The sequence below is a fragment of the Esox lucius genome, chromosome 16, assembly GCF_011004845.1.
Source record: "Esox lucius isolate fEsoLuc1 chromosome 16, fEsoLuc1.pri, whole genome shotgun sequence".
NCBI classification, from domain to species: Eukaryota; Metazoa; Chordata; class Actinopteri; order Esociformes; family Esocidae; genus Esox; species Esox lucius.
Genome location: NC_047584.1, coordinates 11,177,945 through 11,196,095, shown reverse-complemented (window position 1 = coordinate 11,196,095; position 18,151 = coordinate 11,177,945). Strand labels below are relative to the sequence as shown.

The following is an 18,151-nucleotide window of genomic DNA, read 5'->3' as shown; positions in this document are numbered from 1 at the left end:
CTATTTAGATGGCTGCCCATGTCCTCAGCATAAAGGAGCATTTCAATGGCAGGATTTTATGGTCATGACTAACCAATACGGCCTACCTACATGAATATGAAGTGTACTGATGATAGTGGCCTAAAAATAGCTTTTGAAGCATAATACCTCTAGAAAACCCTCACAATTGCTTCTCTCAGCTCTCAATACTGCAAAAATAAATTTATTGAACATGTTGAGAGGCAGGGTGAATAACTGTTAACAAACATACTGCTCCCAAAATATCACACCTCTGCAGCTGGAATACATTGTTGCGGGGGACAGCCAATCAGTGACTTGCATCCCAGAGCCCAGTTAATGGCGCTCTTTCTCTGGATCGTTCTATATTTACATTTCAGTCTTCTAGAGTAGTGAATACTTACACTCACCTAAAGGATTATTAGGAACACCATACTAATACTGTGTTTGACCCCCTTTTGCCTTCAGAACTGCCTTAATTCTACGTGGCATTGATTCAACAAGGTGCTGAAAGCATTCTTTAGAAATGTTGGCCCATATTGATAGGATAGCATCTTGCAGTTGATGGAGATTTGTGGGATGCACATCCAGGGCACGAAGCTCCAGTTCCACCACATCCCAAAGATGCTCTATTGGGTTGAGATCTGGTGACTGTGGGGGCCATTTCAGTACAGTGCACTCATTGTCATGTTCAAGAAACCAATTTGAAATGATTCGAGCTTTGTGACATGGTGCATTATCCTGCTGGAAGTAGCCATCAGAGGATGGGTACATGGTGGTCATAAAGGGATGGACATGGTCAGAAACAATGCTCAGGTAGGCCGTGGCATTTAAACGATGCCCAATTGGCACTAAAGTGTGCCAAGAAAACATCCCCCACACCATTACACCACCACCACCAGCCTGCACAGTGGTAACAAGGCATGATGGATCCATGTTCTCAGTCTGTTGTACGCCAAATTCTGACTCTACCATCTGAATGTCTCAACAGAAATCGAGACTCATCAGACCAGGCAACATTCTTCCAGTCTTCAACTGTCCAATTTTAGTGAGCTTGTGCAAATTGTAGCCTCTTTTTCCTATTTGTAGTGGAGATGAGTGGTACCCGGTGGGGTCTTCTGCTGTTGTAGCCCATCCGCCTCAAGGTTGTGCGTGTTGTGGCTTCACAAATGCTTTGCTGCATACCACAGTTGTAACAAGTGGTTATTTCAGTCAAAGTTGCTCTTCTATCAGCTTGAATCAGTCGGCCCATTCTCCTCTGACCTCTAGCATCAACAAGGCATTTTCGCCCACAGGACTGCCGCATACTGGATGTTTTTCCCTTTTCACACCATTCTTTGTAAACCCTAGAAATGGTTGTGCATGAAAATCCCAGTAACTGAGCAGATTGTGAAATACTCAGACCGGCCCGTCTGACACCAACAACCATGCCATGCTCAAAATTGCTTAAATCACCTTTCTTTCCCATTCTGACATTCAGTTTGGAGTTCAGGACATTGTCTTGACCAGGACCACACCCCTAAATGCATTGAAGCAACTGCCATGTGATTGGTTGATTAAATAATTGCATTAATGAGAAATTGAACAGGTGTTCCTAATAATCCTTTAGGTGAGTGTACAGTAGTGAATCCATACATTGTTAGACTTTCTTATATCCATTAAGAAGCATAATTCGTGCCAACCGAATGGCTTCATCTATAGCTGCCAAAAACAGCAAATAGATCGGAAGGTTATATTCCTTATCACTTTGACCATCTACTGACGTCACTGACCTCCCACTACGACCAAACCACTGACTTGTAAAATGCATTTAATACCACAGCACTCCAAATCATGTCATAAAGCGTAAAGGTCCCCAGTTTTATAATGCAATTTCATGCAAATCATTTCTTATTTTAATGAGCCCTTAAATTGCACCATTTGTCTTAGTGATTATCTAGGGAGAGTAAGGAAACATGACAGATATTTTTCCTTAATATATTTCCTATAAAAAGTACTCTTCAGTAGATCATTGACTTTTATTTGTGGCTTGAATAAAGTTTCCGTGGTTAGTGGAGTGAATCCCACCTTTCTGTGGCACTTAAACAGACAATGAATGTAGTTGCGCTTTGCAACAAAATAAAATGTTCTGAAATGACTTTGTCCTGAGGTTGAGGTCTGCGTCCTAAATTACATCCTAACCCTATTACTCCTGTTCAAATGCAGTGCACTAACGGTGATGGGATGGGTTGGCCCTAGTAGTTCATTTAAAGGAATAGGGGCATTTGGGATTTCTCCCCTGCCAACTGTCTTAATCAGAGGAACATTAGACAGAAGATTGCTTCTATGGAAACTAAACCAATACACATCACTGTTTGGCAATACAATTCTAAAACCGCATTATAAAAATCAACTGATGTGCATTTTAAAATCTTAAATATCTTAACTATCCATACCTATACTTTCCCCCCTTGGTGTTCAATACTGAATTTAAAACATGAATTACAGAACAATTGTATACATCTATAATACTTTGTGTGTAGCCATTCTACAATGAAAAAACATTTTTAAAAATCACAACATAAAAAATACAGCATTTGTTAATTACAAAGAGCAAATAACCTGACCTGGAGCAGGACAACAGTGGTGATGCTAAAATACAAATAATATGTAATGGTAAAATAAGGGCCACCAGTCAAGGACAGTTTCTCTCAGTGGTCTCACTGGATTGTGGGCAATAGGCTGTACATTTAGTGAGTCACTAATTAAGGCCATGGAATGTTAAGGGAAGAAAACTTGTGCAGCAAGTGAGCCATCCTCTGACAACTGTTTGTTGAAAGGAGGACTTTACACAGTGTGCATACTAATGTCCTTCACAGGGAAACCTGTTTTGTTACCATTGGTTCATCCTGCTGCTTGACTGTCCTATCAATAAACTGTAGGTTGATTGGGGAAGCCGGGACAAGAAGGGTTCTTGTGATTGGCTTGACTGTGGCTCCTGCAGGGTCTGCGCGCACTTCATAGTGTTTAATCAACTGGGAGGACAATGAGAACAAAACATGTTGATGTTACTGTGGGACTGTCCTAGTCTGGCTGAGAATATCAGCTCATCACATGTCAAATACAAAGAGTGGTGAAAAGTGGTGAAAACAATAACCAATGAGTAGCACAGTAACATAAAACGGTGAACTTTCCTGTGTTATCACATTATGCCATGAAAGCCTAATCCTAAATTGTAACATCAAGTCAAACATTTGATTAGAAATCAATACAGGATGTTACCCTGCATAGATTTCTGACAGTCTTTAGAGGTAACTCCTAACAACTGAAGTTAATTATTACATAATCCTTGGTTAAAGACAGACTTATCTCCACATAGTTGCCAGTTATCCAAGTGGGATGAATCAGACCAAAGTTAAAGGTCTGGTCTGTCATATTACCTATCTAATTCCAAAGATAACAGTGGGACACCCAAACCAGTCAAACAAGATTTTGTTAGTCAGTTACTTCAGACTGGAGCATCCTGAGGCTGGCCCTGAAGACCAGTTTAAACATCCAAATGTCCCGGAGCCTCCCTCAACCTTTTGGAGCTTTAATAGAGTCACTGTTAAATTAACTGGGAAAACCGCCGTGGGATATAAAATGAGCATTCTGTTTAAATCCCTGTAATATGAAACATTTGCCTGAGAATAACCAGGTATAGAGAGGCTGGCTTTGTACGATGTTGAATGAATCCCAAGATATTATTACCACTTTCCACACAAGAAAAATGTTTAATTAAGTCAGATCCTCTAGGGATAAATGATGATTCAACTACTCTATCCAGAACTAGAGAGCAGGCCTGGTTGTCTTACCCTAGACAGGAGGAGGTACATCTCCAGCTCAGCCACCCTCCTACCCAGGCACGCCCGGACCCCGAAACCAAAGGGGACTGAGCCAAACGGGTGCTGGTTCTTCTTGTTCTCTCCCTGACTCCCACGGAGCCAGCGCTCTGGCGAGAAGGCATGTGGATCCGGGAACACAGTCGGGTCATATGACACTGCATAGTGACACAGGTGGAACAGGGTCTGGGAGAGACATGGAGAGAGACGGGATGCAGGAGCAGACAGGAAGAAGGGGTGATGGAGGAGAGGATAGGAAGTGGAGGTGATGGAGGTGATGGAGGAGAGGACAGGAAGAGGAGATGGTGGATGAGAGGACAGGAAATGGAGGAGGTGATGGAGGACAGGACAGGACAGGATGAGGAGGTGATGGAGGAGAGGACAGGTAATGAAGGAGGTGATGGAGGACAGGACAGGATGAGGAGGTGATGGAGGATAGGACAGGACAGGATGAGGAGGTGATGGTGGACAGGACAGGATGAGGAGGTGAAGGAGGAGAGGACAGACAGACAAGGTGATGGAGAACAGGATATAGAGGAGGTGATGGAGGAGGGGACAGGATATGGAGGAGGTGATAAAGGAGAGGACAGGAAGAGGAGGTGATGGAGGAGAGGACAGCAGATGAACGACAGTAAAAACTGCTCTTCAGCACTGCTCTGTGGTATGCTGTTGGTGTGAGCAATATTGTTGAACCTAAACTTAACGTTGTATATCTCGGGATGAAAATGGTTATGAAAGTGTCAGCGTAACACAGAAACATCATTACGTTCACCAGTAGAAACCTATCTAAACAGTACAAGAACTCACATTTTTGGGGAAGAGGTGGTCCCCAACTATGATCTCATTTTCTACATTGATGCGGGCGTTTCCTGGTACTACTGGGTACATCCTGGATAGAGAAGTACAGGACTAATTAATAAGAAATGGAAGATTCATCAGAAAATGCAGAACAAAGTCCCAATGACGTCGAACTAACTTAACGACAAGTACACTAATCATGAATATAATACAGGCAACCGGTATGTTAGAAATGACGCATTATTAGTGCATTTACAGGGACTTAATGGGGATTACAAATGACTAACAACTCACCGCAGCGTCTCTTTGACAACAGCCTTGAGCCAAGGCATTTTGGTTATGTCATCACTCATTGGCACCTGGTCCCCCGGGCAGACACTAATCACTTCCTGGTACAGCTTCTCCTGGATCTTTGGCTCCAGGGCCATGTGGTAGAGAGACCATGAGATGGTGTTCGACGTCTGGAGCACAGAAATAGAATTACACGGGCTAGATGTACGCCAGCGATATTAACATTAGATTAGTGAATAGTGATTCTATTTCCACAGCCCTGATTAGGGAGGCGGGCAACAGTATTGAACACTGAGGCGGCGCTCAGGGCTCAGCGGAACTGTGGGTGAAGTAAGCAACTAACTTTCACTCCACGCAAACCAATCTAAAATGGCTGACATGGAGAAGATTAAAGCACACCCTCAAATGTTTATCACCTCTTTCTCCACTTCGGTGGAAACAGGTGTGAAAGCTGATCCACCCACGTTTTTTTTAGCCACTCACACGTTCCATTTGGGCCCTTGCGCGCATACCCCTCCCCCTTCTCCTCACCGTGTCAACGCCGGCCAGCAGTAGCTCGGTGATGGACCCCAGGATCTCGGTGACCGACATCTGTTGGCTGGCCAGGAGGTGCGTGAGGTACTCGCCCTCCAGCGGCTGGCCCAGGCGCACCTTCTCCTGAATCTCGTCCATCTTGTGACGCACCTGCTGCTCGGCTGCACGGCGACAGAGGCTGGGGTCAGAGGTTACAGCGACCAGCGCGAACAGCACACAGAGGCATACTGTGACTTGCAAGTCTATTCTCAGGTACATGTGCAGCAGATGAGGATCTGTGAAACTCACTCCTCAGGCTAATATGTTCTGAATGGGGAGTGTGATGGTAATTCCATCGATAGGAACTCTTTTAGGAGTAAGTACAGAGACAAAATTATCTTGGCATGATTCGCAGTATAACAGAATAAACCTGTGAGGAATCTCTGAGGAAGCACAGAACAGTCAGAGTACTTATTACAGTTAAAAGGAGTGGGGTAAGACACTGCCCAGCTGTCTTATGTCAACAATAAATAGGTTTTACCCAAAAGGCGGGCTGTCCCCCCTCCTTATCCCAAGGAACTAAGGACACTGCAGATGACCTATTCAACTCAGAAGGGACAAAGGACAGATACACTGATGGTTTAAATAGATTGACAGATTGACGGGGAACCCAATGATCTACTGATAGCATTCAATGATGACCATTAACAAACACCAGATCCCCCTCTTCTACATTCCTTTTCATATCAAAACTTTGGGACACAGTACTTTTAACTAGTAACTAATTTAAACATGTATAGGACTAAGTAAACATCAGTTCAAGAATTTCCATAACAGGAGGTTTTTGGAGGAAGTGTGTTTTTTCCTCCCTCCTCTCTGATGTTCTGAGAAAGAGGTAAGGAAAGCCAACAGATCATCCAGCAATGTCTTTTGAAAAACACTGAGCCGAGTCATGACAGGATTTCCTTTAGGGTCATATGATTCCTCTACCACTAGATGGCGTTATACTACCAGATTATCTGATCAAATTATTTTGTACTTTGAGTTTGACCCAGCGAGCCAAGTCAGTGTGAACTTGGATTGGTGAGTCAACACTCCAGCCAAGAGCATTGGGATTGTTTAATTTAGTTAGAGCTGAAACACAGCCATGATCTTTAGAAACCCCAGCTGAAACTAAAGGGCCCACAGGAGAGGCATCAATCTCAAGCAAAGCAGAAGCCATATCAGGAAAAAAAATTATGGGCCAGACAATCAATATTTTTCTATAGCGATAGAAATGTACATAGGCCACTACAGCAACCCAAGTTTTTTTAAAACCAAGGCCCCTTTTTATTTCAACTTATAAACAACACGGGACGCATTATCTTCCCCATACTGCACAAATAAAACAAAAATAAAAATAATTACTGGCAATATTTGTCCATTCCCAGTACTGATAAATGAAAGAGTATAAGACCATGCTGCAAAGCTAATTACAAATTATTTTCAAAACCCCAGAGGCTAACAAAAACTTAGCTAGGTAATAGTAACAACATGTAAACATGTTTCACATTTTGAGCTCAATGGATTTGGGTGCAGGTGAATCCAGTATGCTGTAAGGCGAAAAAACAGATTACTGTTCAAATGTTACTGTAATGTTACTGTACAAACTGGGTCGACATGTTTCCTATGCAAAACAAATAGTTTGTATTTTCTTTTTTGGTTTTTCATTGTCAAGCTGTAAAAAGTAACATGCAGCGTCTTCTAAAAGATTTCCCACCCCTTCACTTTATTCACAGACTTACTTCATAATTGATTTTAAAAATTGCCACACAATACCCACATAATGACAAAGCAAAAACAGATATTTCTAAAATGTGTGCCAATTTATCACTTCACCGGGCATGCCAGAGCAAAAACCAAGACATGAAGTCCAAGAAACTCTCCATAGAACTTGCTGAATTTTATTGAGGCATGTATCTGGGGAATATATAAAAATGTACACATCATGGAAAGTTCCCAGGAGCACAGCGGGCTCAGTCATTCGCCTGAGTAGTTAGACAGAGGCCACCCATGAGAAAATAGGCGTGTCGCTTGAAGGACACTGAGAGCATGAGGAAAAATATTCTGTAGTCTAATGAGACCAAAGTCAAACTATTAGGCTTGAATGCCAAGCACTACATCTGGTGAAGACAAGGTACTGCTCATCACCTGGCTATTACCATCCCTATGGTGAAGCATGGTTGTGGGAGCATCATGCTATCGGGATGATTCTCAACAGGGACTGGAAGGCTGGTCAGGATTGAGGGAAGGACAAACTATGCAAAAATACAAAGATGTCCAAAGAAAAACAGAGCGAGGTTAAGACTGGGGCAAAGGTTAATATTTAAACATGAAAACCACCCAAAGCACACAGCCATGACAACACTGGGGTGGCTTCAGGACAAGTCTGTGATCATCATTGCTGCCTAAGGGGATTCTACAAACTACTGAATAAACGGTTCGAATACATTCATACATCAAATATTTCAGTTTCTTAATTTCAATAAATTGTTTAAATTATGTTTTTGCTTTGTCATTATAGGGTTTTATGCGTAGATGGATGGCAAAAAAACTAATGTAATCAATTATAAATTAAGTCTATAACTCAGCAAAATGTGAAATGGAAGGGGTTTGAATACTGACTGAAAGCACTGTACATTCCCTAGATTTGTGGCAGTTCTGTACGCACTTTCCGTGCAATAATTGGGACTCAAGTGGAAAGAAGCACAAATGACTTATAATATCCTGAGAGCATCAAGCACGTTACCATTCAGTGCTAGCTGACTGACGGCTGACCAAAATATAGTTATTCTCATGTGTTATGTGGGTCCTTTAGTAGCCTACTAATTTCTCCATATACATGAATCTTATCTAACAACCTTTTGACAAGTAAGATTACATTTTCTGAATTATGCAAGTGTCACAGCAATAACAGTCAAGATTGAAATATTTGGACGGCTAAAACACTTGCAATGATTAAATGAGAGCGTGCTGGGTAGATGGTTGGCTCGTGGCAGCAGTTCTTTCTGTCGGTGGATCTGGAAAATGTGTGTGTGTGGAGCAATCGTTTGGCACGGCGTATGTTAGCAGTGCTTGTTGGGACTTGTTCTGCAGTTTATGGATTTCTCCGGCTTTATTTCGACACACTAACCCACAATATCCAAGTGAAAGTAAAATTCAAAACAACTGAAAATGTAATATTATTTTTTTACCGTATTACACCCTATTTGGATATGTGAACACCCATCTTAGAATTGCAATTGCAAACTTGATATAACTAACCACCTTCCAGATCACGAATCAATCTAATTAGCTTCCATCTGTGATCAATTGTAGTAACATTGATTAGTTCAGAATAAAAGGGGTTGGTTCCAGAGGACACCACTGCAATAATGCAATTCAAAGCAAAGAATCCACTATGGGTTGAAAGGTACTTTCCAAAGATCTATGAGATAAAGTTGAGGAAAGACACAAGTCAAGGGATGGATAGAAAAAGATTTCAAAGGCTTTGTCCATCGCCTGGAGTACAGTAAAGACCATTATTAAGAAGAGGAAGGCGTATGGCACCACCTAATCCTTGCACAGATCAGGCAGTACCTCCAAACTGGATGACCGGGCAAGGAGGAGACAGATCAGAGAGGCTACAGAGAAGCCAATGGCAACTTTAAATGAGCTTCAAGCCATTATGGCAAACACTGGTCAGAGTGGATGTGACCACAATATCACAAGCGCTCCACAAATCTGGCCTCTATGAGAGGGTGGCAAGAAAAAAAAAACCTTGGCCAAAAAGTACATTGTGGATTCCTAGGACAAAACAACATGTCTGGTAAAAACTCAATCTTTACACCCAAAGAACACAGTGCCTACAGTAAAGAACTGTGATGGCTGCATCCTGTTGTGGGGGTGTTTCTCTACAGCAGGGACTGGAGCACTTGTCAGGATAGAAGGGAAAATGTATATCACATTTCAACATGACAATGACCCAAAGCACATCACCAAAGCAAGCGTACAGTGGCTGAAGGACAATAAAGTGAACGTCCTTGAGGTGCCTAATCAGAGCCCCAACCTAAATCCCATCAGGAATCTGTGGAGTGACTTGAAAAATTCAGTCCATTAGCAGTTACCATGCAATTTGACTAAGCTTGAACAATTATACAAGGAAGAATGGGCAAATAGCAGAGACGCATTCAATTAGACTCATGGCTGTAATTCAACCAAAAGGTTGTTCCACCAATAATTACCTCAAGGGGGTGTTTACTTAATCAAATAGGGTATTTTACTGTTTTAATTAATTCATAGAATTGTTATCATTTCTAGCTGTAAGGAAACAACATGTGAACATTTTGAAGGGGTGGTGACTTTCCACTGTATATGGGGTAAAATGAGAACTCTGCAATGTGTATGTTAAGGTTGTAAAACATATCAACTATTTTCACTTCAATCATGAGAAATGAGTGAGTGTCATCCTACATTCTGCCTCTCATTCACATTAGCTGTAGAACCTTAAGGTTAAGGTTATGTGATTCTATGTTTTACTGTGCAGTCTAGCTTTTGAATCTTTATTATGCATGCTAGCGCATATGATTCGGAAAACATCCATCACTCAATCACTCACTCACCAACTAAGAAGAGGTGATCCCAGACAGCCACAAAGTGTTTCCAGAAGGGGAGGTAAGGCCAGGTATACTTGGGGAAGAGGATGACGATGGGGGAGAGACGGAACATCTCTCCTACAGAGGTGATAAACTTCTGGGTCTCTTCAGGAACCTCCTCATTCAGACAGCCCATACGGGTCTCGAACAACACGGAACAGATCCCTGCAGACAGAGAGGAACACAACAAATACCACGTTGTAATGGAATGATGTGAATCATCCTTTACGACCTTTGTCATCGGTTGGCCTTGACCGATAAAAAGTGTTCCCACACGTGACTACCAATCCGTCTTCCAGGCGTCTATGGCCCACACAATGCACCTTGTCCTTTGTCATTCACACAGAAAGATACCAATGACATAGGGCTCATGATTCACCTTCGAAAGCGAACTTGTAGAGTTCCCCGGCCACGTCGTTCACCATAACCCCGTCACCCTTGGTGTCACGGAGACAGGTCACCTTTTCTATGAAGTCTGTGACCACGTTATTAATGGCATTGCTGTAGGCAGAGACGTGTCTGGGCTTCAGCATCCTGGGATTCAGAATACTCCTGATGCGCTGCCACTGAGCACCCATCCTGTAGCATAGACACACAAAGTACCACGCTTTAAGAAACTGAGTGAGAAAGAGAGCGAGAAAGACTTGAGGTAAAAAGAGTGAGAGAGTGAGAGAAAAGTTACTTGAAACCAACCACAGTTGAGAGAGAGCATACTAAACAACCAGACTGATGTGTCACTTATCCATTTGAAATGAGCTCCATGTTGTTTCAGGTTTCTACTTTGACATATTTTGTCATGTGATTCGTAAAATAATTTCTATAGTGTAACTTTAACAGGTGCTGGTCATAAAATTTGTATATCACCAAAAAGTTGATTTATTTCAGTAATTCCATTCAGAAAGTGAAACTTGTATAATGTATACATTCATTACACACAGACTGATATATTTCAAGTGTTTATTTCTTTCTTTCATTTTGATGATTATAACTGACAACTAATGAAAAACCCAAATTCAGTATCTCAGAAAATTAGAATATTGTGAAAAGGTTCAATATTGAAGACACCTGGTGCCACACTCTAATCAGCTAATTAACCCAAAACACCTGCAAAGGCCTTTAAATGGTCTCTAAGTCTAGTTCTGTAGGCAACACAATCATGAGGAAGACTGCTGCCTTGACATGTCCAAAAGACGACCAATGACACCTTGCACAAGGAGGGCAAGACACAAAAGGTCATAGCTAAAGAGGCTGGCTGTTCACAGAGCTCTGTGTCCAAGCATATTAATAGAGAGGCGAAGGGAAGGAAAAGATGTGGTAGAAAAGAGTGTACAAGGCAATAGGGATAACGGCACCCTGGAGAGGATTGTGAAACAAAACCCTTTCAAAAATGTGGGGGAGATTCACAAAGAGTGGACTGCAGCTGCAGTCAGTGCTTCAAGAACCACCACGCACAGACATATGCAAGACATGGGTTTCAGCTGTCGCATTCCTTGTGTCAAGCCACTTTTGAACAAGACACAGCGTCAGAAGCATCTCGCCTGGGCTAAAGACAAAAAGGACTGGACTGCTGCTGAGTTATGTTCTCTGATTAAAGTAAATTTTGCATTTCCTTTGGAAATCAAGGTCCCAGAGTCTGGAGGAAGAGAGGAGAGGCACAGAATCCACGTTGCTTGAAGTCCAGTGTAAAGTTTCCACAGTCAGTGATGGTTTCTCATAACACCTGAGCAGTGCCACAGACTGATTGACTCCGTGCCACACCGCATTGCTGCAGTAATTCAGGCAAAAGGAGCCTCAACTACGTATTGAGTGCTGTACATGCTCATACTTTTCATGTTCATACTTTTCAGTTGGCCAACATTTCTAAAAATCCTTTTTTTGTATTGGTCTTAAGTAATATTCAAATTTTCGGATACTGAATTTGGGATTTTCATTAGTTGTCAGTTATATTCATCACAATTATAAGAAAAATACATTTGAAATGTATCAGTCTGTGTGTAATGAATTAATATAATATACAAGTTTCACTTTTTGAATGGAATTACTGAAATAAATCAACTTTTTGATGATATTCTAATTTGATGACCAGCACCTGTATAGTGTCATGTGCCACATTGCAATCTTAACTTGACACATGAACATGACCATCAACACATTTGAAGTGATGAAGCTGTATCACTTCATCCATTCTGAAAGTTGTCATGAGCTAAAACCGGGCCCATGTTTTTAGTTCTGTCATCCAGTTTTAGACTAATTAGACTATTAGTATGGTTTTACCTACACAAATCCCATTTGTCAATAAATGAATCATGTAATACAATTTCTGTGTTCTTAAGATCTTGGAATGAATCTTTTGTAATGACTGCTTTGTGTCCTAGGGTTAGTGTTTTAATATAATGATCAACTGTCTGGCTCTTTTGTCTGTACGCAGTTTTGTCTACTCGTCAAATTGTGTCTACTTCTACTTCTAATTCTTGTGAAACGATGTGGTTATCTATCACACACACCAACATGTTTTTTAACTGCTGGGACAAGAAATACAGGAATAACTACATTCAAGGGGACTTACTCATTGAAACACGCTGAAAGAATACAGTATTGTGCACATTGTGTTTTTGTCCTTGTTGAGCGAGAGCCGTAAACATTGTATATTGACCTCCAAGGTGATATGATGCTTGGTCCCAGACCTGTAAATGTTATTTCGACTACTCTGTGCAGGTAGTGGACTATACAGTCGAAACCAATCTGGGACCAGTCTAACAGGACAGGGCTGGTGGGTATCCACAATGTTACCCACTCTGTGAGGGGTCCGTAGGCATGGTTCCTCAGCTGCCGGTAGCTCCTCCAGTGGGGCATGTCCGTGCGGATGGGGTGCCGTCCTTCTTGTCTCAACACCTGCTCTATAAGTTCAGCACTGGCCACGTTTACAATCACCAAGGGCCCATACTTTGACTTCCACAGAGGGCCATAGATATTGCTGTGTTCAATCTGGGGAAGAGGAGAGAACAATAATTGCAGCAGTGAAAACAGAACAACATGAATTGTTTCTGATGTGGATAAATGAGTGCACAACCGGCTCTTTTGGAAAGAACAGCATGATTATTTTCCAAAATATGAGAATAATAGTTTAGAATGTCTAACTGCACATTGTTTTTGTCTGGGATATAACATACCAAACAAAGCACAGGCAGTTAGATCACACTAGTATACATCTACAGTATATTAACCCAGGGGCGTAGGTTTCATTATACTTGAGTGGGACATGTCCCACCCACTTTTTGAAAATGTCATTTTGCCCCCAACACTTTTTATCAACACAACTCTTATTATAAGAAAAGCTCAACCTCTTTAGAACTTCGCAGTGGCACTATGGTAAACAATTGCATAACTCAAATCAGACTGGCTTTAGGACCAGACGCAGGCATTTTGCTTTGAGGTAGTTGCTGGATAGGTCTGGTTACCGTAGCAGAGTAGAGGCTACCGTTGCATCTAGCAACTGTGATCTCTGGTTCATGAAAGTTTGGTAACCTAGCTTACATTACCTCCAGCTAATTGCCTCTAGCTAATAACGTATGAATGGGGTAGATATTTATCTTATCAGAGTGTTTTTCTAAAAGCAGTAAGGTTTAGGTAGGCTAACATTATATATGAATGATAGTTGCAAAATATACAGCTCCGGAAAAAATTAAAAGACCACCGGCACATTTTTCTTTCCTTTCCAAAAAAGTTGAAAAGTAAAGTTTTGAGTGTGGAACAGAAGCGTTCTATTTGCAGTGGTCTAAATTGTAACCCTTCTATTCCTCATTCAAAACCTTCCTTTTTGACTTTTATGGAAAGGAAAGAAAAAGGTGCAGTGGTCTCTTAATTTTTTCTGGAGATATATGTCCCGCATTTTAGCAGGATCAAATGGTGTCCGTGAGAATGGCCTTCTCATAGCAGCATCAGAAAGCCAGGGAGAAAAGGTCAACCATGGAGCTGAGGGGAAATGTCGTCTTTAAAGGTGAATAACTTAAAATGTATGTTGTGTATATTCCATATCTTGAATGTTCATATTTATTAGCAGAACCAGAAGGATGTTGAGTCAACCAGTGCAGTCACGCAAGAGAGTGGTGGAGCTTGGGAGGTGAGGTTGTGAGTACAGTACAGGCAAAATGTACATGCAGATTACATAATCAGCCACACACATTGAAATACAGAGGTCTGGAGTAGCTCTTCACTAAGAGAACACTTCATAGACAATATATTAACTAAGTAATATTCAATGAAATGGCTGAAGGCTGCATTTTGCAAGTTCATTGTAGCAGAATCAATGAGATGTTATCCATCAGTGCACATACAACATTTCCAAAAGTATGTGGACACCCGACCATTACATGTTTATGAGCTTGTTGGCCATCCCATTCCAAAACCATGGGCATTTACCAAAACATATGTCACCACTAGCGTAGCTATCCAGGGTGCAGTTGCACCAGGTCCCACAGTGGGTGGGGGGTCTGTGCTCTATAAAAATGTTTTTAGTAAAAGAGAACAAGTATTTGATACACTGCCGATTTTCCCACTTACAAAGCATGTAGAAATCTGTCTATTTTATCATAGGTACTCTTCAACTGTGGGGGACATAATCTAAAACAAAAATCCAGAAAATCACATTGTATGATTTTTAAGCATTTTATTGCATGACATAAGTATTTGATACAGAACTTAATATTTGGTACAGAAACTTTTGTTTGCAATTACAGAGATCATACGTTTCCTGTAGTTCTTGACCAGGTTTGCACACACTGCAGCAGTGATTTTGGCACACTCCTCCATATAGACCTTCTCCAGCTCTATTTTTGTCTCATCAGACCACATGACCTTCTCCCATTCCTCCTCTGAATTATCCAGATGGTCATTGGCAAACTTCAGACGGGCGCTGGCTTGAGCAGGGGGACCTTGCGTGCGCTGCAGGATTTTAATCCATGACGGCGTAGTGTGTTACTAATGGTTTTCTTTGAGAATGTGGTCCCAGCTCTCTTCAGGTCATTGACCAGGTCCTGCCATGGAGTTCTGGGCTGATCCCTCACCTTCCTCATGATCATTGATGCCCCACAAGGTGAGCTCTTGCATGGAGCCCCAGACCAAGGGAGATTGACCGTCATCTTGAACTTCCTCCATTTTCTAATAATTGCAGCAACAGTTGTTGCCTTATCAACAAGCTGCTTGCCTATTGTCCTGTAGCCCATCCCAGCCTTGTGCAGGTCTACAATTTTATCCCTGATGTCCTTACACAGCTCTCTGGTCTTGGCCATTGTGGAGAGGTTGGAGTCTGTTTGATGAAGTGTGTGGACAGGTGTCTTTTATACAGGTAACAAGTTCAAACAGGTGTAGTTAATACAGGTAATGAGTGGAGAACAGGAGGGCTTCTTAAAGAAAAACTAACAGGTCTGTGAGAGCCAGAATTCTTACTGGTTGGTAGGTGATCAAATACTTGTCATGCACTAAGACCTAGGACACGCTGGAGGGACTATGTCCCCCTGGAAGAGCTGGAGGAAGTGTCTAGGGAAGTCTGGGCATCTCTGCTTAGACTGCTGCCCCCGCGACCCGGCCCCGGATAAGCGGAAGATGATGATGATGATGACACCTGCAAAGGCCTTTAAATGGTCTCTCAGTCTAGTTCTGTAAGCAACACAATCATGGGGAAGACTGCTGACTTGACAGCTGTCCAAAAGACCACCATTGACACCTTGCACAAGGAGGGCAAGACACAAAAGGTCATAGCTAAAGAGGCTGGCTGTTCACAGAGCTCTGTGTCCAAGCGCATTAATAGAGAGGCGAAGGGAAGGAAAAGATGTGGTAGAAAAGAGTGTACAAGGCAATAGGGATAACGGCACCCTGGAGAGGATTGTGAAACAAAACCCTTTCAAAAATGTGGGGGAGATTCACAAAGAGTGGACTGCAGCTGCAGTCAGTGCTTCAAGAACCACCACGCACAGACGTATGCAAGACATGGGTTTCAGCTGTCGCATTCCTTGTGTCAAGCCACTCTTGAACAAGACACAGCGTCAGAAGCGTCTCGTCTGGGCTAAAGACAAAAAGGACTGGAATGCTGCTGAGTGGTCCAAAGTTATGTTCTCTGATGAAAGCAAATTTAGCATTTACTTTGGTCCCAGAGTCTGGAGGAAGAGAGGAGAGGCACAGAATCCAAATTGCTTGAAGTCCAGTGTAAAGTTTCCACAGTCAGTGATGGTTTGGGGTGCCATGTCATCTGCTGGTGTTGGTCCACTGAGTTTTCTGAGGTCCAAGATCAACGCAGCTGTCTACCAGGAAGTTTTCAAGCACTTCATGCTTTCTGCTGCTGACCAACTTTATGGAGATGCAGATTTCATTTTACAACAGGACTTGGCACCTGCACACAGTGCCAAAGCTACCAGTACCTGGTTTAAGGACCATGGTATCCCTGTTCTTAATTGGCCAGCAAACTTGCCTGACCTTAACCCTACAGAAAATCTATGGGGTATTGTGAAGAGGAAGATGCGATACGCCAGACCCAACAATGCAGAAGAGCTGAAGGCCACTATCAGAGCAGCCTGGGCTCTCATAACACCTGAGCAGTGCCACAGACTGATCGACTCCATGCCACGCCGCATTGCTGCAGTAATTCAGGCAAAAGGAGCCACAACTAAGTAATGAGTGCTGCACATGCTCATACTTTTCATATTCATACTTTTCAGTTGGCCAACATTTCAAAAAATCCTTTTTTTGTATTGGTCTTTTGTAATATTCAAATTTTCTGAGATACTGAATTTGGGATTTTCATTAGTTGTCAGTTATAATCATCACAATTAAAAGAAATAAACATTTGAAATATATCAGTCTGTGTGTAATGAATGAATATAATAAAAAAAGTTTCACTTTTTGAATGGAACTACTGAAATCAACTTTTTGATGATATTCTAATTTTATGACCAGCACCTGTGTGTGTATGTATATATATATATATATTTTGTGTTTCTATGTGGTTATCACAGTCAGACCTCAGGATCGGCTTACCATGTGTATATACCGCTTCCCAATTTTTCATTCAGGGGGGTCCATGTAAGGACAACTTGCACCCCAGTCCAGCGTCACCACCCTACGCTAGTGTTGTCCCCCTCACATTTGAAAACAAACCTACGCACCTGTATTAACCTGTTAGTCTTTGAGTATGTAAAATAAATAATCATAAGTCATTCATTAATTACATGTTTAAATCATTCAGGAATGCCATGCATGGCTTTGCTAGTGGCATGAATTCTGAGACTGTAATGTCGCCCAATTAATTCAAAACCGAACGTGATGTCGGACGTAAAACGTTCACGGTGTTTTCTTTCTCGCTCAATTGCTTGTGGTAAAATGCCCATGCATTTTTTACTACTCCATGCGGAAAGGCCGTACATCCAGCACTTGCTCAGCGAAACGTACCTTGACATAAAACATTTGCAATGATCTGATGGCATTCTGAATAGCTTGTGAGCGGAAAGACATGGTCTACGGTTGAGACACTGCACCAGCCTAGCAGGTCGGTTTCACAACGCGAGGTCATAACAGTATAGTAGACTACTTACTTGCAATTGATGTGTTGTCTGAAAATACCCTTTACCGAAAAGCCAATACAAAGACGTCATAAAACTAGGTCCATCCAAATCTTCCATAGTTTTCTGTTTATTGTTGTCCCCCAACACAGCGGCATTGGAAGAGGCATCGCGTCGCTTGTCACTAACATGCGATAATGTGGTTGTCACTATTTTAATCGCATTTTTTTGGTCCTGTATAGAAACATGCTGACCGATCTGAAATAATTTTTTGCTAAACATCTTGACGCATAAATTGTCCTCCGAGCAGCTGGCAATCGTGGTTATCCGTGCAACCAAACAGCTTCCTGCTGAGTATATAATGGAACACTTCGGTACGAGACCATAATCCGCCAGATAACTAATACGTCTGAACATAGTAAACTTTGGAAGTCAGTAATCTATGTGAACTTTCCCTCAAGTCCAAGGT

General features: G+C 42.0%; 1 protein-coding gene across 1 annotated transcript; it reads right to left on the bottom strand.

Moving 5' to 3' along the window:
- Positions 1-1,545: 1,545 nt before the first annotated feature.
- On the bottom strand, positions 1,546-18,111 carry si:dkey-91i10.3 (cytochrome P450). The gene is made up of 9 exons (XM_010879742.5): positions 17,716-18,111; positions 12,927-13,117; positions 10,512-10,711; positions 10,100-10,297; positions 5,478-5,641; positions 4,950-5,116; positions 4,665-4,746; positions 3,831-4,043; positions 1,546-3,011 (listed from the first exon to the last, which is right to left on the bottom strand). Exons 1-9 carry the CDS (start codon positions 18,097-18,099, stop codon positions 2,850-2,852), a joined length of 1,761 nt encoding a protein of 586 aa, XP_010878044.2. The 5' UTR covers positions 18,100-18,111; the 3' UTR covers positions 1,546-2,849.
- Positions 18,112-18,151: the final 40 nt, after the last annotated feature.

Excerpts from the sequence above, each read along its gene's own strand:
- si:dkey-91i10.3 (XM_010879742.5), bottom strand. The coding sequence starts at position 18,099 with ATGTTCAGACGTATTAGTTATCTGGCGGATTATGGTCTCGTACCGAAG. Across the intron at positions 5,117-5,477 it reads TGCTGGCCGGCGTTGACACG|ACGTCGAACACCATCTCATG; the intron begins GTGAGGAGAAGG and ends TCTGTGCTCCAG. Across the intron at positions 4,747-4,949 it reads GTTGTCAAAGAGACGCTGCG|GATGTACCCAGTAGTACCAG; the intron begins GTGAGTTGTTAG and ends TTCTCTATCCAG.